Source organism: Hyperoodon ampullatus (genome assembly GCF_949752795.1).
Source record: "Hyperoodon ampullatus genome assembly, chromosome: 15".
Taxonomy (NCBI): Eukaryota; Metazoa; Chordata; class Mammalia; order Artiodactyla; family Ziphiidae; genus Hyperoodon; species Hyperoodon ampullatus.
The window spans coordinates 37,515,153-37,538,572 of NC_136928.1; the positions used below are offsets into that span (position 1 = coordinate 37,515,153).

The following is a 23,420-nucleotide window of genomic DNA, read 5'->3' on the forward strand; positions in this document are numbered from 1 at the left end:
TCCGTATCCACAGTTCCATATCTGTGGATCATATAGTACTGTAGTATGTATTTAGTAGAAAAAAACCCCCAAAACCTTGTATAAGTGGATGCACACAATTCAAACCTATGTTGTTCAAGGGTCTACTGTACACTTAAAAAATAATATTTATTTGGTTTTCTCTCCTAATTGTAATTTATTTTATTTTTTATTGCCTACATTTTAATTAAATATTTAACTTGTTTTTATATTAGTGATATGTTCCTAAATTTAATTGGAATCCTTTTTTTTTTTTTTTTGCGGTATGCGGGCCTCTCACTGTTGTGGCCTCTCCCGTTGCGGAGCACAGGCTCCGGACGCGGAGGCTCAGCGGCCATGGCTCACGGGCCCAGCCGCTCCGCGGCATGTGGGATCTTCCCAGACTGGGGCACGAACCCGTGTCCCCTGCATCGGCAGGCGGACTCTCAACCACTGCGCCACCAGGGAAGCCCTGGAATCCTTTTTATACGTGGATTCCAGAGACTATTGCAGGCTTCCTTCTTGAGGTTAATAAATTATGCTTGTGGATTGCTTGGATAAAGTGAAGTTCTGCTTAAGTGGAATTTTATTTTCACAATTTTATGTACTGCGATTTATGACATTTGGTAATTAACATTTTACTAATATATTAAAAAATATCAGTGTACTAGCCAGCTTCTTCACTTTTAAACTTATATAACTTTTTTGGTGTCAGGTTATTTATTTATGTAGTGTGATTACTTTTGACTATTGTCTCTACTATTATTTTCTAGCTGAAACACTGTAGTCGGTATATACATGACTTATTTCCTTCACTCATCAAGAATTTGGATCCAGTACCACTTAGACATCTTCTTAATCTGGTCTCAGCTCTTGAACCAAGTGTTCATACTGAACAGGTAATTCATTCAAAACATAATGTTTTTTTTTTTGTAAAGTGAAAATTTATTTGTGATTCAGATGATTTAACTTGTAGTTTATTACTGTTGGCATTTCAGTTAGGCAAAAGGATATTAAATTTGTTACAGTATTTCCTAAAACCTCTAATTTCAACCTCTCCTCTTTTTTTTTTTTTTTAAAGACACTGTACTTGGCATCGATGTTAATTAAAGCATTGTGGAATAATGCGCTAGCAGCTAAGGCCCAGCTATCTAAACAGAGTTCTTTTGCGTCTTTACTAAACACTAATCTTCCCATTGGAAATAAGAAAGGTTAGTAAAGTATAATGTAATTTGAAGTAAGTTGTTCATAGCTTATAACTCAAATTTGAAATAGTTTCTGCAAGTTAGTTTCAGTTTAATCTCAATTTTGAAATAAGTTGGAAAGGGAGGTGTTGGTTTTCTTAAAACGTTAATAAATTGGGGTTAGCTCATGTTTTTGGTTTACTGTTCAAATAACAGCAATAACGTTTCAATAGTTAACTGGATCTTCTTTCATTAGTGTTCTTTTAAGAAAAAAAAGAAAACTGTCATAAAAGCTTTAGAGCTTTTGGTTAGAAAGCAGTCAACATGATTTCTTTTAGAAATAATTTTGAGAATAAGACATAATGATACATTTCTCTTTCTGTGTTTTCTACTTCAAAGTTTTCTGTCTTTCCAGGTATTTTATGTGTGCTTTTACATGTATAGCTTTCTAGGGTTTCCTAAAACTTTATCAGCCTTACCCCTCTTTTTGTTTGCTGACATCATATACTACCCTTTTCTTAGGCATTCCTGTGCAGGCACCCACAAGTACTACGACACGTGGTGGGGACTTACATTATTGCAGGTTTCCCTACCTATATCTTGTTGATTATGTAATAAAAACAACTGATATGTGCCCCAAAGAAATTCAGTCACTTAGATTATTTCCATCCTGTTTTTTCCTTTTCCTTCAGAGGACGAAGAGCTCAGAAGAGCTGCACCATCACCTTGTAAGTTGAGTCTTAGAAATGTATGGCAAGATGACTTTTAGTTTTATTTTGATGATCATCTAGAGTTAATTAATTTTATATAATATATTTGTATCACAGTCATAAAGTTCATTTTGCATAGGAGATGTAAATCCTGACTACCTATCTATCTTACTTACCCTTTTTGCTGAAATCATTAGTATCCTGACTTTTAATTGAAATCATGTATATCTTCTTTAGAAATAATTGGCAAATGTTAACATATTTCCAGATTATATTTTTGGCTACTTAGCATGAAGCTTTGGTATATCAAAGAATCAAAGGATAACATTCTGGTAGATACATGTTAATACAAGTTAGAAGTAAAAAAAACCCATCATTTTAATATAGGGTCACCTGCAGCCAGTCCTCAAAGCAGTGATAACAGCGATACCCATCAAAGTGGAGGCAGTGACATTGAAATGGATGAGCAACTTATTAATAGAACCAAACATGTGCAGCAGCGACTTTCAGATACAGAGGTATGAAAATACTTTTTCCTCCTGCTTTGAAGAGATTTTTTGATTTTGGGGTTTGTGCCATGTTTATCCTTTGAACTGGGAATATAAACATGATGCCAGTTGAGGCCTTTCCTATCTTTTTAAGTATCATTGAGGTTCTTTACTTTTCTTTGAGTTTTTAATTCCATTTTGTATTGTTCAATGAATTTTGTCAGGACTGTGGCAGCCTTTTAAAAAAGTACAGTGTGTTAATGTCATTTACTTTTTTCTTACTAGTTTAAATATTTATTTAAATCTCTTTGTTTCTAAATGTAGGAATCCATGCAGGGAAGTTCTGATGAAACTGCCAACAGTGGTGAAGATGGAAGCAGTGGTCCTGGTAGCAGTAGTGGACATAGTGATGGATCTAGCAATGAGGTGAATTCTAGCCATGCAAGCCAGTCAGCAGGGAGCCCTGGCAGTGAGGTACAGTCAGAAGACATTGCAGATATTGAAGCCCTTAAAGAAGAAGATGAAGATGATGATCATGGTCATAATCCTCCTAAAAGCAGTTGTGGTACAGATCATCGGAACAGGAAATTAGAAAGTCAAGCAGGCATTTGCTTAGGGGATTCTCAAGGTCCGTCAGAAAGAAGTGGGACAAGCAATGGAACAGGAAAGGACCTGGTTTTTAACACTGAGTCAGTGCCATCAGTAGATAATCGAATACGAATGCTAGATGCCTGTTCACACTCTGAAGACCCAGAACATGATATTTCAGGGGAAATGAATGCTGCTCATATAGCACAAGCATCTCAGGAATCTTGTATTACACGCACTGGGGACTTTCTTGGGGAGACTATTGGGAATGAATTATTTAATTGTCGGCAGTTTATTGGTCCACAGCATCATCACCACCACCACCACCATCATCACCACCACGATGGGTAAGTCTACCTAAAAATAAAACAGCTTACATTTCCTTTAGGGAGTTAATTATAGCCTATATTTATTCAATTGCGATATATTCTAGATCAGTGCTGTCCAATAGGAATATAATGTAAGTTACAAATGCATGCCATTAATGTAAGCTACAAATGCATGCCGTATGTAATTTTTAATTTTAATTAATTAATTAATTTATTTTTGGCCACACCCTGCAGTTTGCGGGATCATAGTTCCCCAACCTGGGATCGAACCCATGCCCCACTGCAGTGGAGGCATGGAGTCTTAACCGCTGGATCGCCAAGGAAAGTCCCAATTTTTAATTTTCTAATGGGCACATTTTAAAAAGCAAGATGAAACAGATAAGATTAATTTTAATTATAAATTTTATTTAAAGCAGTAATATCCAAAATATCATATATCCACATGTAGTCCGTGTAAAATTTTTAATAAAAATTTTTTTGTACTAGATCTTCAATCTGTGTATATTTATTACTCCTAACATCTTCATTTAGACCAGCCATTTTTTACATGTGCAGTGGCCACAGGTGGCTAGTGGCTGTTGTATTGGACAACACAGATCTAGATCTTCAGCTCCTTGTAATAATTGCCTAATAGTAGATAGTAAATTGCTTGTGGAAACTTCCATTAAAGTGTGATTATGAAAAGGGAAATTTTATGCACATTGTAATTTTAGGATGTCAGTAAGGATAAAGCCTCAGCATAAAGCTTTTTGATTATCTGTGAAATACACCTATGGTGTTTAATAGTGATTCTGTCATTTACTAGTGTTACAGTATTGGGCAAGGTACTCAGTAGTTCTTACTATCATTTTCTCATCTATAAAATAGGGACAATAGTACCTATCTCATGGGCTTATTGTGAGCATTTCATGGGCTGATATGATTGGCACATAATAAGAACTTAATAAATATTAGCTGCTATTTATTATTACTGTCATTGCAAGTAGTAATATTTGAGTTAATGATGAAATAGGGATATGTAGTTTATCAGGATTTATCTTAAACCTGACTATTTGCCAGGCCTTTCAGAATTTAATATGGTTGTTTGGGAGAACTACACATCCATACATATTCCTACTTTATTTCCTTTGCCTTTTTCTTCTTATCATTGACCCATATGAGTTTACAGTAATGTTTCTTAGTCTTGGCAGTATTGATGTTTTGGGCCAGGTAATTCTGTGTTTTGGATTTACAGCAATGTGAATGCTGCCCTCTGCATTGTAGGATGGATGTTTAGCAGCATCCCTAGTCTCTAGTCCTACATACTAGAGGAATCTCCCAAGTTGTGATAACCAAAAATTGTCTCTAGACATTGCCAGCTGCCCCCTTGGCCTTTTGTTTGAGAACCACTGGTTTATGGTCTGACATTACAGAAATGCACATTCAGAGTTCTCCCCAGGACATACTGAAGACAAAGCAATTAGTTCATAAAACTGAGGAGGGTAATATGTTCAGTTTGGTACATTGTAAATCTCTTTTAGTGTTCACACCAACCCTCTACCTGAAAAGACCTAATGATTTTTTTTTTTACGTTAGCCATTTCCATGTTCTCTGTCTGTGGGTACCATTTGTGAGTCTCTAAATCAATCCTGAACTTTTCTTCTTCGTGTTATTTTTATCATTTTGTCTTTACATTCTTAGAGCACCCCATATGGTATGCTTTAGAAAGGAGGGCTTAATAGGTGTTTATTGAGTTAAAAGTCCCTCAATTAATACTAACCACATCTAGATTGCAGCTGTAAATTGAAATTTTTTTCCTTATCTGACTTGATTCTGCAGTTGGATGAGCAAATGTAAATAAACTTTAAGGTTTCACTTTAAGATTTGAGTTTATAAAAAAATTATCTAACAGTTAAGTTTACTATTTTTTTTTTCCTAAAATTATTCTCTTTGAAGTTGTTTTAGTGAAGTGTGTTGTTGGGCCAGATAATATGTAGGTATATATTGTATAATTAATATATAGTGCTGACTTCGTGGGCTTTTTATTTTTTGTAAAGCTGTCAATATTCCATATTGTTAACAAACAAATGTAGCTTTATTCTTGAGTGGGTTGTAACTTGTGCCAAATGTTTTGAGAGATATTTTTTATGATTCACAATGTATGTTTAAATTTGTAATTGCTAACTTTGTACTCCTCTCTGTGTTACAGTCATATGGTTGATGATATGCTAAGTGCAGATGATGTCAGTTGCAGCAGCTCCCAGGTCAGTGCAAAATCAGAAAAAAACATGGCTGATTTTGATGGTGAAGAATCTGGGTGTGAAGAGGAGCTAGTTCAGATTAATTCACATGCAGAGCTAACATCTCATCTCCAACAACATCTTCCCAATTTAGCATCTATTTACCATGAACATCTTAGTCAAGGTAAGGTTCTGTAGTAAGTAAAATATATTCCTTTATTTAAAATAGGAATAATTTATATAACACATTGTTAAAAGGAATCAACAGTCAATGTTTTGTTACTTCAATGTTTTTGCCAAATAATTTTCATATTATAGTTTTTTCCCCAAGGAAATGAAATTATTATGAATACTCCATCATGAATATGAAGGCTGCAGTTCCATCAAGAGATATTTAACAAGGAAAAGAAATAAAAAATAATATGTATAAAAATTATAGCTTTGTATTTGAGAAAATATATGGCTGCATTAGATTTTATATTCAGAAATCTTAGGACTTAAAAGTAGGAGATTACACAGAATCACATGTTGTATAATTCCATTTATATAAAAGGACTAAGATAGGCAAATCTGTAGAGATAGAAAGTATAGATTAGTGGTTCCCTGTGGCTAGTGAGGATTGGGAGAAATAAGAGGACGGGTGGCTGCTAAAGGGTGAGGTGTTTCTTTCATCTGGGGTGATGGAAAATGTTCAAAAAACGATGGTTCTAATCACTCTAAATCAGTCTTAAAAAGATGATAGGACATGACCAAACTCTAAAGAATAGAGGTTAGAAGAGGTTAAAGAATAGTAGGAGATAAAGGAGGAAAGGGAGAAAAATTAAGAGGGAAAACAGTTCTAGAATTGGCAGTTTAAAGGTCCATATCCAGCCTCTTGCTTGGTTACATACCATCAGCACTTACTAGCCTAGGACATGGGTTTTGGGATGCCAGTAAATTATAAACTAAGTAAACCAGATAGATTAGGTTTATGCTTTTAAAGCCACGATCAGACTTGGAGATGCAATTTGTGGATCTTGGCAACAACTTTCTGATTTCAGATGTTACTTGCGTATAATCTAGATAAGGTTATTTTGACTTTTTTTTTTTTTTTTTTCCTTTTTTTGGCCGTGCTGCATGGCTCGCGGGATCTCAGTTCCCCGACCAGGCACCGAACCCGGGCCCTCAGCAGTGAGAACGCGGAGACCTAACCACTGGACTGCCAGGGAATTCCCTATTTTGACATTTTTGTTGTTATTGTGGTTGTTGAGAAATGAATGGGTTAAGATTGAGGTCAATTTAATTTTATACCATATTTATTAAATTTTCACCATTCTTCTATTCTTAACCCATTTTCCTTTTATTCAGTACATATTTTTTTTACTATATGGAGTTAGAAATTGAGCAAAATATTAGACGTATTAATGCTCTCCAAATCTACCTTGTATTACTGTGTATTTAATACTATAGAGAACTCTTCCAACACAGTAAGACAAACAATACAATTTAAAAATGGACAACAGGGGGGCTTCCCTGGTGGCGCAGTGGTTGAGAGTCCGCCTGCCGATGCAGGGGGCGTGGGTTCGTGCCCCGGTCCGGGAGGATCCCACGTGCCGCGGAGCGGCTGGGCCTGTGAGCCGTGGCCGCTGGGCCTGCGCGTCCGGAGCCTGTGCTCCGCAATGGGAGAGGCCACAGCAGTGAGAGGCTTGCATACCGCAAAAAAAAAAAAAAAAAAAAAAATGGACAACAGGTATGAATAAATTGTTACTTCATAAAAAAAGATATAAAAATGGTCAGTAAATACGTGAAAAGATGTTCAATATCTACAGTCATCTGGGAAATTCAAATTAAAACTACAACTGGATATTTCTACTCATTTGGGATGGGTAAAAAATTAAGGACTTAATGATATCAAATGACGCTAAGGATGCAGAGCAACTACAACTCTCATACATTGCTGTGAAGGAGCTTAAAATAGTACAGGCAGTTTAGAGTACTGTTTTAGCAGTTTCTTTTAAAGTTAAACTTGTACTTACCATATGACCCAGCAATTCCTATTCTAGGTATTTACCCAAGAGAAATGAAAACATACGTCCACAAAAAGATTTGTACCTGAATGTTCATAACTGCTTCATTTATGAACCTCAGCTGGAATTAACTGGTAGATAAACAAATTGTTGTATATTCACAGTGGAATAAAAAGGAAAGAGCTACTGATACATTCAACACCATGGCTGAATATCAAAAAACGTTCTAAGCAAATGAAGCTAGACAGAAGAATACATACTGTATATCATTTATATGCACTTCTAAAATTTCCTAAAGTAATTTCTAATGATTGACATCTACTCAGTGATTGGTGGTGGGGATTGATTGTAAAGGGACACATGAGAACTTTTTGGGGTGATAGAAATGTTCTGGATCTTGATTATGTATTTATATTGTATTTTAATAAAATTAATTTTAAAAAGTAAATACCAAAACAAATAAACCAAACCCCAAACTTAAAAAGTCAAGCTACAAACTGGGAGAAATATTTGCAAATCATATATCTAATAAAGGGCTTGTATCCAGACTATATAAGAACTTTTACAACTCAGTAGTAAGACAACTTAATTAAAAATTGGGAATTGATTTATTTCACCAAAGAAGGTACACAAATGGCTGATAAGCACATGAAAGGAGGCTTAGCATCATTAGTCATTAGGGAAATTAAAATTAAAGACCAGAATGAGATTCCACTGCACATCTATTAGAATGGCTAAAATTAAAAAGAGCGACCATACCTATGTGTTGAAAAACAGTTTGGCAGTTTCTTCAAATTTTAAACATACGTGTTTACCTAATGACCCAACAATTCCACTTCTAAGTATTTACCCTAAAGAAAAGAAAGCATATGTCTGTACAAAGACTGGTTACATCAGTGTTATGGCAGCATTATTCATATTAGACAAAAACTGGAAACTATCCAAATTTTCAGTAATTGGTAGATATATAAACAATATTATCATGTAATGGAATATTATTCTGTATTTAAAAGGAACACACTACTGATAGGTGCTTCAACATGGATGAACCTCAGACATTTTGCTAAGTGTGAACAAAGTCAGACATAAGACTATGCATATGTGTATTGTATGATTCCATTTATTTATTTATTTATTTATATTAGTTTCTGCTTTATAACAAAGTGAATCAGTCATACATATACATATGATTCCATTTATATGAAATTTCTAGAAAAGGCTAATTTATGGGGATGGAAGAACAGACTAGGGCTCGGGAATGGGATCAAGGATTAAATGTAATTAGGTATGAGGGAATGCTTTAGGGTGGTGAAAGTGTTCTAAGACGGAATTATGGTGAAGGTTGCATAATTCTCATTTTAATGAAATCAATGTATATCTACAGTTTAAGAGGGAAATCTCATGGTAAAGCTGTTAAAGACAAAGAAGCATTTTTGCTTAATATAACAGCTAGGGAGAATTCATAGTCTGGCACTCAAAGTCTGAATTATTATAATAGATGCTTTGAATTTAATTGAATGTTTTGAGTAAATCATCTCAATTAAAAAAATCTTTAGGTGTAAGACACTTTACAGAAGGTCATTTAGAGGAACGTCCCTTGGCTATATAGTTAATTCGGTTAAATTTTCTTCTTAATGTTTAATTTGGGTTTCAAATATTTATATACAGTTCTCTTGACATGTGGAAAACATTAAATAATCATACTTATTAGTAATAGTGAGGAGGCTATGAAATAGTGGAGAGGCTATGAAAACTTTTCTTATTTTACTTTAGTAGTATCAGACTCTAAACAGTATTATTCTGTCTCATTCATAAAGCAACTGTGTTAATCTTGTATTTATCTTGTGATGTAAGAAGAGATTTATTGTTATACTTCACTTTGAATTTGTTAACTTTATTAATGCTGTAGTTCACTTTACAATTTCAGTCAACTGCATTCCTCTATAGTGTGTTGTATTTTGCCCCTTCAGGACCTACAGTTCATAAACATCAATTCAGCAGTAATGCTGTAACAGACATTAATTTGGATAACGTTTGCAAGAAAGGAAACACTTTGTTGTGGGATATAGTCCAAGATGATGATGCAGTAAGTTATTTAATAAACCCAAAAGACTACAAAATTACAGCAAAATGCATTCAGTATAAACAGTAACTTTATGTATATACATTTTTTGTAGGTTAATCTTTCTGAAGGATTAATAAATGAAGCAGAGAAACTTCTCTGTTCCTTAGTATGTTGGTTTACGGATAGACAGATTCGAATGAGATTCATTGAAGGTTGCCTTGAAAATTTAGGAAACAACAGGTAAATAGGAATTAAAAATTTTTTATGCAATAATCATATTCATAATCAATATTCTTATTGACCTAGATATGGTGGGTTCATAGCATTTAATGTACCGTTACCAACCTATTCTTTTTAGTAATTGTAGTTTTTATATTAGTTCTAAACTGTTTTCCCCCACAGGGTTTATATGTTATCACACAGTCTTGCTTTTTTCAGCACTTTTTGGCACTCTTGATTAGATCACCTCCAACACAGACAAAGGAATACTGTCTTCTTGATTCTGGGAACATGGTGGTGATTACTCTATTTTCAGATTTCAGTTTAAATGTTCTTGAACTCTTATATATAAAGGTAGCTAAATATGATAAGTGAAGTTAAACTTAAGCTGAAATATAAACATTTTGATAATGGCATTGTTCTTCCATCTGGGTGGATCTTTTGACTTCTGCAGTGCACAAGGAATTAGACTAGTTGTGTTTTTTCCCTAGTTTGAATTCTGCTATATATTTATATACTTCTTATTGGGGCTCAAATAATCACCACAAGTTTCTTGATTTTCAGTTCTGTTCTGTTGATACAGTCTCCAGTTTCCCTTAGACTGCTCTGATAATATTGTTCCATTCTCTGATGTAGTGAGTTCAGTTATTAATTGAATATATATATTTTTAAATTTATTTTTTTGTTTATGATTTTTGGCTGTGTTGGGACTGTTGCTGCGTGTGGGCTTTCTCTAGTTGCGGCGAGCGGGGGCTACTCTTTGTTGCGGTGCATGGGCTTCTCATTGTGGTGGCTTCTCTTGTTGCAGAACATGGGCTCTATAGTGCGTGGCTTCAGTAGATGCGGTGCGTGGGCTCAGTAGTTGTGGCTCGTGAGCTCTAGAGCGAAGGCTCAGTAGTTGTGGCGCATAGGCTTAGTTGCTTCGCGGCATGTGGGATCTTCCCGGACCAGGGCTCCAACCCGTGTCTCCTGCATTGGCAGGCGGATTCTTAACCACTGTGCTATCAGGGAAGCCCCTAATTGAATATATTATATTAATATTTTCAGCTTACCTCTGCCCAGGCTCAATATAAATGTCTAATTTTATTGAATATTTAACTGCTTCAAAAATTTTTTTACCTAATTTAATTAGAAAAAGTATGTGCAGTATTTAATTTTCTTCTTTTGATCTTTAAAGGGCTACAATTGGAACAATCACAATAGAAAAATTGCTTATTCATGCAGGTATAAGAAACCACTAATAGACCCCTGTTAGTGGATCAGTTGCCTCATTTGGCATATATTCTTTAAAAAGAATGCTTTTAATGGGTGGATGATATTTCATCATTTATATAGGTATTATAGAAATTAGTTTAAAAATGTTTTGTCTTTTAAATATTTTTTAAAATATTTATTTATTATTTATTTATTGTGGCTACTCCAGGTCTTAGTTGCTATGTGTGGGATCTTCATTACAGCACGTGAGATCTTTGTTGCGGCATGCAAACTCTTAGTTGTGGCATGCGAACTTAGTTGAGACATGCATGCAGGATCTAGTTCCCCAACCAGGGATTGAACCTGGGCCCCCTACATTGGGAATGCAGAGTCTTACCCACTGGACCACCAGGGAAGTCCCTAAAATATTAATTGTCTTTTAAAAGTCTTTGTGAAGCTAATGAACACTTTTTAAAGTTGTATCAATTTTTATTCCCCAAAAGTGCATCTGCCTATCCTGTGGCCCAGCAATTCCACTGCTAAGTATGTGCCTTTTAATAATACATCCAGAAGGTCACCAAAAGACACATTCAAGAATGTTCATAAAAGCATTATTCAAAATAACTATTCTTTGTACTGCTATCCAAATGACAAAAAAAGAATAGGAAGGAAAATTAAATTGTGGACTGTTAGTTGAATGAAATAGTATATATATATAGTAGTAACAATGAAAGAACTACAACTGCGTGGAATAGTGTGGTTGAATCTCACAGACATAATGTTGAGTGAAAGAAGCCAGATGTAAAGAAGTATATCTCTATTACTCTGTTTATATAGAGTTTAAAAACAGGAAAACTGGGACTTCCCTGGTGGCGCATTGGTTAAGAATCCGCCTGCCAATGCAGGGGACATGGGTTCAAGCCCTGGTCTGGGAGGATCCCACATGCCGCAGAGCAACTAAGCCCATGCGCCACAACTGCTGAGCCTGCGCTGTAGAGCCCATGAGCTACATCTACTGACCCCGCGTGCCACAACTACTGAAGCCCGCACGCCTAGAGCCAGTGCTCCGCCACAAGAGAAGCCACCGCAGTGAGAAGCCCACGCACTGCAATAAAGAGTAGCCCCTGCTCGCCGCAACTAGAGAAAGCCTGCGCGCAGCAATGAAGATGCAATGCAGCCATAAATGAATAAATTAAAAAAGAAAATCAGGAAAACTATTGTATTTAATAGTCAAGATAATGATTACTCTTGGGTTGTTAGTGACTGGAGAGGGGGCATATCCCGAGGCTTCTGGGATGCTGGTAATGATTTCTTTCTTGATGTTGGTGCATGTTACGCAGGTATGTTCACCTCCTAATATTTTGAACTGTCACTTAGGTTTATACATGTTTTTTCATGTATGTTACTTCAATGAAAAGGAAAAAAGCTATGTGAAAGATGAAATATCATGTAGCCTTTAAGAGTCAAATGTTTTCAAAGATTATATAATGATATGGGCATATACTCATAGGCCCATTTGTTAAAAAGATTGCAAGCAATATGTGGGACTGTAGAATGGTTATTTCTGGGAGGAATCAGTTAATTTTTTCTTCTTTATGGCTTTCGATTTTCTAATTTTTCCATAATGAGCATATATTTTTCTAAGTAGTGTAGCTTAAAAGAGACAAAAGGGGGCTTCCCTGGTGGCGCAGTGGTTGAGAGTCCGCCTGCCGATGCAGGGGACACGGGTTCGTGCCCTGGTCCCGGCATGGGAGGATCCCACATGCCACGGAGCGGCTGGGCCCGTGAGCCATGGCCGCTGAGCCTGTGCGTCCAGAGCCTGTGCTCTGCAATGGGAGAGGCCACAACAGTGAGAGGCCTGTGTACTGCAAAAAAAAAAAAAAAAAAAAAAAAAATAGAGTAAAAGAGACAAAAGGAAAATTCTGTGTATAAAATGGAAATTTGTCTATTTGGATTTTTATTAAGCTTTAATTTGTTCACTCCCAAATCACTTGAAGTTGAAGCATTTTTCATTTGTTGGAGGCAATCCTATACCTAATCATAGTTACTTAATGGTTTATTGATATATAGTAAACATAACTATTATATTGATGTTAATTTTGGCCTCAGTTTACTCAGACGGTTGCTGTATGTATTATGCTAGACCTATTATTATTAATTGGTCATATATGCCATAGTGGCATTTTTTAGCCTGTGACATATGTAACACATCCAGTGTATACCAGCTGAACTTACTGAAGTTATCATGCAAACTGAAAAATAATTAATTTTTTTAAACATTATTAGTTCCAGTGTCCTGATAAACTAGTGTTTTTTTTTTTTTAACATCTTTATTAGAGTATAATTGCTTTACAATGTTGTGTTAGTTTCTGCTGTATAACAAAGTGAATCAGCTATATTTATACTTTTATCCCCATATCGCTTCCCCTTGCATCTCCCTCTCACTCTCCCTATCCCACCCCTCTAGGTGGTCACAAAGCACCCAGCTGATCTCCCTGTGCTATGCAGCTGCTTCCCACTAGCTATCTATTTTACATTTAAACCAGTGGGTTTTAATGGGGGTGATTTTTTTCTCCCTAGGTAGTATCAGTATCTGGAGATATTTTTGGTTTTCACATTAATGAGTGGAACTGGAGATGTTACTTTGGGCTAGGGACGCTACTAAACATCCTTCAGTGCAGAGGACAGCTTTTCACAGCAGAATTGTGTGAAATGTCAGTATTGATATCAGAGTTTGAGAAATCCTATTCTGAACAAAAGAATCCTTTCTCCAAGGATTCCTCTCCCCCTGAGTTTGCCATCACAGTAGGAAAGGAATGTTGCACAAGGGTGTTAATATTAATAGGAAAGCTCTTCCTTATGTTGAAATAAATGGGCCACTGAAATCTTAACTCATTTACCATTTTCCTGACATTTGACCGAAAAAACCCCACAGATGTCTGCTTCTTGATGATGTCAATTTTTTATGTAGTTTACACAGGTTTTATGTTTCTTTTTATTTTCTCTATGTTGACTTTTTTTTTTTCTTTTTTTTTGCGGTACGCGGGCCTCTCACTGTTGCGGCCTCTCCCGCTGCGGAGCACAGGCTCCGGACGCGCAGGCTCAACGGCCATGGCTCACGGGCCCAGCCGCTCCGCGGCATGTGGGATCCTCCAGGACCAGGGCACGCACCTGTGTCCTCTGCATCGGCAGGTGGACTCTCAACCACTGCGCCACCAGGGAAGCCCCCTCTATGTTGACTTTTTAATTTTCCTTCTGGTTCCTCACTTGCCATGGTTTATAGACCTGTCACCAATTTTTGTTTGTTTTTGCTGTTCTATGGTCTTATTACAGCTTATTTCACAAAATGAACTTAGCTTTCTTTTGAACAGTAATATGGGCTCATTACTTCTTGGGAAGCATAGAGATCTGAAAAAGGAAAAGTCTCCCATAAATCACCCATAATTCTGCCATTTATACGGAACCCACTGTTAACATTTTAAAACACTTTATAAAGTTTTTAAAGTGTTTACACTTTAAAACAATTTAAACATGCATCATGTACCTTATGCACATTTAGCCTTAGGCAGATTGTTTTATAAGGCATATAACATTTCAGCGGTGCAGGAGGTTTAAAGTTACACACGGAAACACGTAGTAGACTGGTTTGCAGAATGTTATCATAAAGTGAGAGCATGAGGTAGACAGTAGCTCCCACAATGAAAAATCCATTACTTTTCAGCTTGGTATTTGTTACTTTGGGTGAGTGAGATAAGACTGCTGTCTAGTGAGTAGGGTGGAAGGAGGAGTTGGGTTGTAATCAGCCCCTTTGGTGTTTTATGTTTACTAGAAAGCAGGTTCACATGCAGATTCACATCCTGGGCTAGGTACCTCCTGAAATTCTGTGGCTTCTTGAGAACTGATTTGAGACTCTGTCTGGGAACCTATCCAGTGTGCTATTTTTTTGCCATTCTTTATGCAGTAGGTAGTTTAACCCACGTATGAAATTTTTTGCCTTTGAATACAAAAGTAAAAATGCTCACGTGTCAGGGATTCTGTTTACATAAATAAAGGTTCATATAATTAAGAAATGCATGGTACTATGTACTTTTTTTTGTTTTCTCTCTGTAAAGACTATATTATATACAGCATTTCTTGTCAACTCTTGGTATATACTATAGTTTAAAATGACTGAGGGACTTCCCTGCTGGTCCAGTGGCTAAGACTCCATGCTCCCAATGCAGGGGGCCTGGGTTCGATCCCTGGTCAGGGAACTAGATCCCACATGCCGCAACTAAGAGTTTGCCTGCCGCAGCTAAAAGATCTGGCATGCTGCAACTAAAAAGATCCCACATGCAGCAACAAAGATCCTGTGTGCCACAGCTAAAACCCGACGCAGCCAAATAAGTAAATATTTTTAAATAAATAAATAAATAGACAGACAGACAGTAGCATTTTGTAGACCACACCAGTCTTTTTCAAATATGGAGTCTAGGATTAGGAAAAGAGCGTTCAAATGTAACTTTTAACTGTGAAGACTACTAGCAAATGTGTTCATTCTACTAAAGCAATATAAAGTTACACTGGTAATTCTTAGAGTCACACCACACTATTGTATAGTAATAAGCTTCAGCAAAGGTTGCAACAAAACCTTTGTATCAAGCAAAGCCCCAGGGCAGCCTAAGGTAGTAATAGCATTTTTCTTGAGTCTAAAATTAGTGTAGTGATCCCTTTGTATCTGTGGGGGATTGGTTCCAGGATCCCCCTGCAGATACCAAAATCTTCAGGTGCTCAAGTCCTTTATATAAAATAGAGTAGGACAGTTAGCTCTGTATCCACAGATGAGGAACCTGCATGTGGGCTGACTGTATCTTGTTACTCTGGACCATTGAACCTTTTCATCTTAAACATATTGTTGCCTAGGGTTGTGTGGTTTGGTATTTGAAATTTTCACTCTTGGAAGAATTTGTGAATGTAAGTTTGAATATAACAGTAATTTTGATGTTTTTCATAAGCATATCAGCAGTCAAAACTATTTGGGCAAAAAAGTTGATAAGTCAAGGTGTAATATCTCATAGTTGTTATAGGAGAAGTGCTATGACATTTTATTTCTTTTATTTTTTTTTATTTATTTATTTTTTTTAAAAATAAATTTATTTATTTATTTATTTAGGGGTGTGTTGGGTCTTCGTTTCTGTGCAAGGGCTTTCTCTAGTTGCAGCGAGCGGGGGCCACTCCTCATTGCGGTGTGCGGGCCTCTCACCATCGCGGCCTCTCTTGCTGAGGAGCACAGGCTCCAGACATGCAGGCTCAGCAGTTGTGTCTCACAGGCCTAGTTGCTCCGCGGCATGTGGGATCCTCCCAGACCAGGGCTCGAACCCACGTCTCCTGCACTGGCAGGCAGATTCTCAACCACTGCGCCACCAGGGAAGCCCTTATTTTAAAAAAATTAAATTTTTTATTGGGTGTAGTTGATTTACAGTGTTGTCTTAGTTTCTGCTGTACAGCATGATATAATTTTACTTGGAATAAGTTGGTATATGTGATCTTCCTTTAATATTGGAATATAAATTATTATTGTCAACAAATACATGATCTTACCCTGTTTGTAAATATTTTACTAATTTTCATTCTATAATCAGTACTTTATATCATTTTTCCTTTCAAATGTATCAGTTTAAATAAAGTGTTCCAGAGTTTCAGGATCACTTTGATTCTGGATTTGGTCATTTCTTATATTCTTCAATTTATGGCACTTAAAATATGTCTCTTCTCTGTTCTTTGAAATCTTTTTTTGAGGAGAAAAATTTGGAGTTTTTCTGAATCTTCGGAAAAACTTGTAAAAACTGTTGTAGTCACGTAAGATGTAATTATTAATAATTCAGTGTTTTTATTATAAATTGTGGAGAAAAGCATTCCCCTTAGGTAGGAGTAGAGGTAAGACGAGCCCCATTTCTACAATCCTGTTTTGGGTTCTTTTACATGAACCACATCATTATTCACTCAACTCAGCCAATACCTGCTCAATGCCTGGCATCCTATTCTATAATGTCAAGCATCATGTGCTTGCTTCTACATTACATTTTATAAAATGAAAACATGTTTATTGTATAAAATTTGGAAAGTAAATTTAAAGTCTAGACTCTTAACACCATTGACTGCAAAAGAGGTAATATAATAAGATTTTCAGAAAATATACAACTGCTGCACACTATAAGACTTGCTTTAGTGAGATATGGTATCTCTAGTCTTTGTTTCTTTGTATTTTAAAAGTATTGTTGAAATTACACTAGGCAAACAATTTTGGAATTTGCTTTTGTGATTTTAGGTGAAATTTTTCTGTCCTTTTTTCTTTGTGATATCTCATTGATTTTATGCTTTTAAAGTCAAATTAATGTATATATATTCATTCCAGTTTTTTATGTCTTAATATTTAGGAAAAACTCTGCTAATGTTTCTGAAACTTTGACAAAGGATTTTAGATAAATAATCTAAAATTGAAATTGATTTCCTCTGGTCTATCTTGGTCTATCTTCCCAAGCAACACGTCTGTGTGACTTGTTGAAAAATATTAAATATTTTAATATTTAAAAGTATACTAAAAATTTAAATGTTTTTGAATATTTAAAGAATATTTACTTTGCAGTTACTGGATATCAGGCATTTGCTGTCTTCGTTGCTTCACTATATACTTATTATTATCATTGGCCACACTGTGCAGCGTGTGGAACTTCTCCCACGAGGATCAAACCCGTGCCCTCTGAAGTGGAAGCACGGAGTGTTAACCACTGGACCACGGGGGAAGTCCACTATATACTCTTTAATCTATACTAATGTTGTTTTGATCCTCTGACATTCTTCTAACATGCTGTTTCTTTTGTCTTCAGTAGTATTTTTTCTATCCTTTTCCTTCATAACTGTAATATAGCATTTTACACTGTTGGTCTTCCTCCTTCCTTGAAAATCCTGCCTTTAAGTTCTTTGCTGGCTTGTTATTTAAGGAAATATATACTTAGCATGCACCATATGCAGGGATTTTTAATGAATAAGACAGTCTTTGCTCACATCGAGCACATTCTAGTGGTAGACATATTAAATAAAGGAATATTCATTAGGTGATGATGAATGAAGGAAAATTGGGAAGGAGTCAAGAATAATAGAGGTTCGTGGAGCAATGGAAGGGTGTTATTTAATATAGAGTTGTCAGGGTCATCCCTTCTGTTGACAGCTGAGGAGACCTTAATGAAGTGAGGGAAGGAGTCCTTCAGGTAGCTATTTAGGTAAAGTGCATTCCAAGCAGAGGCAATAGCAAAGGCCCTGAGGCAGGAATGTGCTGGTGTGTTTTGAAGGAATAGCAAAAAGGAAGATGGGAAGGAGAATAGGTTAGACTGATAGAAGGAATGGGGACAGATCAGACAAGGCTTTGTAGTCAAATTTAAGTACTTTGGATTTTATTCAGAAACATAAAGTTTTGTAGTTTCTCCTACTCAGCATTCGCCACTGTTTTCCTCCCACTCAGAAGTGTAACCCTGTATTCGAATATCCCTGGTACTCTCAAAAAGAGTAGGCATTTTTGAGGACTTATTTGTACTCCATACTTGTGGGTAGGGTGCCAACTTTTTCTCTTTTTAAAAATTCTTTCATGAAGCAATATTGGCTCCTAAGCTTAAAAATAAAAAAATTCAGTAACTTTATTAGAGTGTGTCCTGCTTCTTTCAAGGCTCATGCAGGCAACCTTCTTGCCTACTAGGACTTCTGGGATTTGCATGTCATTATGTTCCCTGTACCCCCTTTTCTTCCAGAAGATAGACATGCTCAGATCTTCTTGAGGTTTTAGAATGATTTCCTTTTGCCTTTTGGCCCTTTTATACTTGAGGTATGTGGTATGCTTCTGTTATTAGCATGGCTCATAATGCAGTGATTCTCAATTTAGATGGAGATGATATTAAGTGAGAATTAGGGAGAAAGTGATAATTTATATAGTTTGAAAAATGTTCTCTACATTTATTGTTTGTAGTTCACAAACCAGCAGTTTGAGTATCACTCGTGAGCTTGTTAGAAATGCAATCCTGAACCTACCCCAGACATACTGAATCAGAATTTGCATTTTAACAAAATCCCCCCAGCTGGATCAAGTGCACACTAAACTTTGAGAAGCCCTGCTCTAGATAATTTACCCAAGCTGCTGCTTCCTGTTTTCCTTGATTAAATCCTCAGAAGCACCTATGACTCGTTAAAGAATACTTTCATTAAAAAAATTTATATTTAAATGCTCTTCGCTTGCTTTTATACTCAGATATTTATATAGCATATTTTACTTTAAAAGTCTTGGATTGGGTTTTTAAAACTTGGATTTCTTGCCCCAGTGTATGATAAGTTGATACTTTAGGAAAAAATTTTGTGTTTGCATAGAAATGTATGTGAAGTTCTTTAACTCTTTTTGCATTTAAGATTTTAAATAGCTGAATTTCTGTTAAGATCTAGAATTGTTGATACTATTTAAAATTATTTTATTCTCTAAATACCTGTTTTTGCTGTTTCAGATCAGTAGTAATTTCACTTCGTCTTCTTCCAAAACTGTTTGGTACTTTTCAGCAGTTTGGGAGCAGTTATGATACACATTGGATTACAATGTAAGTAAATAAAAGAAACAGAAGTATTCATTTTAAAGATTTTTTCCCAGTCATAATTATCAAACAAGGTTTTGAGTAACTTACTAGCTTTTATTCTGCACCAGGAAAATTTGAATTTTGTGTAATTCAAATGTTTGCTTAGATTTCTGAGTGCTGTCTCTGCCACTTAGTCCCATGGAGATTATGTATATCCCTGTCACCAGGAAGTCTGACCTTTGTACTCATTGTAGTTTGAGAAAAATATTGTAGCAATTAATGCTTTAATTTTAAGGTAAAGATTTTTAGTGTATCTGACCATGGCAAAGGACTCCTGAAGAAGATCCACACATTAAACACTCTAAGATGCCTTTAATGTTTCCCATTAGTAGGAGTTGGTTCTAGACATTACATCACATTAGGGATAATTTTGACACCACCCTATTATTCCTTTACATATATAGAGAACTTATGATTAATGTTAAAGAATTCTTTCAAGGATAGTACTTTGATGTGATATTGACCTAATGTTTGAGAATATTCTAGAGAAAGTTGGCTATCACACTCACTTCATTAGCCTCTAAGAATGTATTATTTGCTTTATTCAAAATAGACTTTTTATAGAGATTTCAAATTTTAGGAAAAATTAGACCTGTTGAAGGATTTATTTGTGAGGTCAAGTAGGATGGAGTTTTATCTAATTCCTTCTCAAATCTAAGATTAGTTAGTAGGAATACTTGCTTTCAAAATGAATATGATTTTAAAAATTCTTAGAAGTCTGTACTATAGTTCTAAATAAGATGAAGTTAGTTCTTCTGAGTTATAGCCCTTGCTGTTTTTTTCTTTTCTTTTAATAGGGGATCTGTTTAACCTGAACCTCTATTACTGTTTTTTTAATTTTTTTTTTTTTGTTTTTGCGGTACGCGGGCCTCTCACTGTTGTGGCCTCTCCCGTTGCGGAGCACAGGCTCCAGACGCGCAGGCTCAGCGGCCATGGCTCACGGGCCCAGCTGCTCCGCGGCATGTGGGATCTTCCCAGACCGGGGCACGAACCTGTGTCCCCTGCATCGGCAGGTGGACTCTCAACCACTGCGCCACCAGGGAAGCCCTATTACTGTTTTTTAAAAATCATCTTAGAAAGTCTCTTTCTTTGGTTACTGTTTCAGTGTGACCCTAGTGACAATTCTATTTGTGAGTGCAAGAAAGTTCTTTGAGATACTAAACAGAGGAGTAGGGGAAAGCATTTAGCATCCTTTAAGTACAAGAGTACCATGAGTTTTATTTCATTGACTCTCTTCCCATGGTTTTTAAATGGCTGAATTACAAAATTCAAAAGTATTAAAGTGGGGCTTTCCTGGTGGCGCAGTGGTTGAGAGTCCGCCTGCCGATGCGGGGGACATGGGTTCATGCCCCGGTCCGGGAAGATCCCACGTGCCGTGGAGCGGCTGGGCCCGTGAGCCATGGCCGCTGAGCCTGCGCGTCCGGAGCCTGTGCTCCACAACGGGAGAGGCCACAGTAGTGAGAAGCCCGCGTACTGCACACACACAAAAAAAAAAAAAGTATTAAAGTGATTCACTTGTAGCTTACCTGGGCAAGTTGGTATTGTAGTCATGTGAGGAGGTTTGAATTAAGGAGTAACAAAAGATAACATTCTTACAGAAGTGTGAAGCTGCGAATATTCAGTTACTTATCTAGTATACCTGAACTTAAGTATATTGAGTTGAAACCGTTTTAGCTTGTTCCTTAAGTTAAATATAAATAAGCTCAGTTAATTCCAACATGAGACTGGTATCCTAAATCTTATCAAGTGGATCACTTAAAAGAACTGAGCTCTTATGAGTAGTTGGCATCAATAACAACAAAAACTTCCACTTGGTGTGAACCTATTATGTGCAGTAACACTCAGCATTTGGTACATACTGTCTCTTAAACTCTTACGGCCCGTATTTTAAAATTGGAAATTATCTCTGATATCTTAGTAAATCTTCAGGTAACCAGCAAACAGACTGGTGAGTGATTGGCAATGCAAGAGTAACTTATTTGGAAAAGAAGGCTATAGCAAAAACATGATGTAAATTATAGTTGAAGTTTTGGAATTTCAGTACTTCGACATGATAGTAGTTATATATGCTAATAAATATTGTGTGAGATAGATTATGTTAGTTATGGACCCTGCTATCTCTAATTGTATTTATCACTATTTCTTTTTTTCTTCTGTTGTTTCTAGTTTATTTTAATACCTGAATATTTCTTTGATTAAAATAAGTTATTTTAAAAAATAAGCAGTTATTGACAGTAAAAAAAACCAAGCTGATTGATTCATTTAGTTTATGTGTTCTGTATGCCAGGCACTCTGCTAAATAATGACCAAGGTACACAGTCCATCCTTAACATGGACTGTACTGTACTGTTTTTTAATATTAATTCATATTAGTCATTTATAATTAGCATTCTGCCAGACATTTTATCCCCTTCACAGAGGTTGAGTATTTTGAGATTAAAACACAGTGGTGCTTTAACTTCATAAATTAAGGTGCACTGCTTTATATCTTTTCACAATTCAAATATAAACAGAACTTGTAAGTTTTTGATAATTGATAGATTTTGCTTTTGAAAATTTTTTACATACAATTTTTTTTCCTGCTCTAGAATAGATTTATTCTCTTACCCTGTGCCTCTAAAACTATTTCTTCTTTCAATTGGTCCAGGTGGGCAGAAAAAGAACTGAACATGATGAAGCTTTTCTTTGATAATTTGGTATACTATATTCAAGCTGTAAGAGAAGGAAGACAAAAACATGCACTGTAAGTATACCTTAACTACGTAAGTTATGTGTAAGTGTTGATTGTCTTTCCTGTGAAAGATAATTTTCCAGTGTTCCTACTCCTACTCCTTTTCTTTCATATAATAAATAAATGTAGGGGCTTCCCTGGTGGCGCAGTGGTTGAGAGTCCGCCTGCCAATGCAGGGGACACGGGTTCATGCCCCGGTCCGGGAAGATCCCACATGCCGCGGAGCGGCTGGGCCCGTGAGCCATGGCCACTGAGCCTGCGCATCCGGAGCCTGTGCTCCGCAACAGGAGGGGCCACAACAGTGAGAGGCCTGCATACCGCAAAAAAAAATAAATAAATGTAATGAAAATTTTAGTTATGAAATTTTTAAGACAAAGTTGTTTTTTGTTGTTTGTTTGGTTTTTTTTGCGGTACGCGGTCCTCTCACTGTTGTGGCCTCTCCCGTTGGCGGGGCACAGGCTTCGAATGCGCAGGCTCAGCAGCCATGGCTCACAGGCCCAGCCGCTCCGTGGCATGTGGGACCTTCCCGGACTGGGGCAAGAACCCGTGTCCCCTGCATCGGCAGGCGGACTCTCAGCCACTGTGCCACCAGGGAAGCCCGAAAGTTTCTTTTTTTTTTTTTTTTTTTTTTTTTTGCGGTACGTGGGCCTCTCCCATTGCAGAGCACAGGCTCTGGACGCGCAGGCTCAGCAGCCATGGCTCACAGGCCTAGCCGCGGCATGTGGGATCTTCCCAGACTGGGGCACGAACCCGTGTCCCTTGCATCGGCAGGCAGATTCTCAACCACTGCGCCACCAGGGAAGCCCGAAAGTTTCTTTTTTAAGTTGAATTATATAAGGTTATTTTTATAATTCTTAAACTTAGGAAAATGTAGGTTATATAACTTTGGGGGTTGATTAATCTTCACTATTGAGTTCTGTTCATAAGTCAGTGTTTTCAGGAATCAAAAGTAAATATTTTTTTCAGAAATCACCAGTATCCTTGTATTAATGTATTAGGGCATTGATTCTAAAACTTATAAATATTTACTTCTGAACAAGTA

The 23,420-nt window shown here is 36.5% G+C and overlaps 1 protein-coding gene across 1 annotated transcript in view; it reads left to right on the top strand.

The window, feature by feature from the left end:
* The window catches only part of USP34 (ubiquitin specific peptidase 34), a gene marked incomplete at its 5' end in the record, with an annotated part of 242,243 nt that overhangs the window by 103,309 nt on the left and 115,514 nt on the right, over nucleotides 1–23,420 (top strand). Inside the window, 10 exons of the mRNA XM_079720517.1 lie at nucleotides 771–896; nucleotides 1,079–1,208; nucleotides 1,874–1,909; nucleotides 2,279–2,409; nucleotides 2,704–3,314; nucleotides 5,485–5,699; nucleotides 9,492–9,607; nucleotides 9,699–9,826; nucleotides 19,522–19,611; nucleotides 22,295–22,390. Coding sequence (XP_079576643.1) covers nucleotides 771–896; nucleotides 1,079–1,208; nucleotides 1,874–1,909; nucleotides 2,279–2,409; nucleotides 2,704–3,314; nucleotides 5,485–5,699; nucleotides 9,492–9,607; nucleotides 9,699–9,826; nucleotides 19,522–19,611; nucleotides 22,295–22,390 — 1,679 coding nt within the window. The remainder of the gene's footprint in view (nucleotides 1–770; nucleotides 897–1,078; nucleotides 1,209–1,873; nucleotides 1,910–2,278; nucleotides 2,410–2,703; nucleotides 3,315–5,484; nucleotides 5,700–9,491; nucleotides 9,608–9,698; nucleotides 9,827–19,521; nucleotides 19,612–22,294; nucleotides 22,391–23,420) is intronic.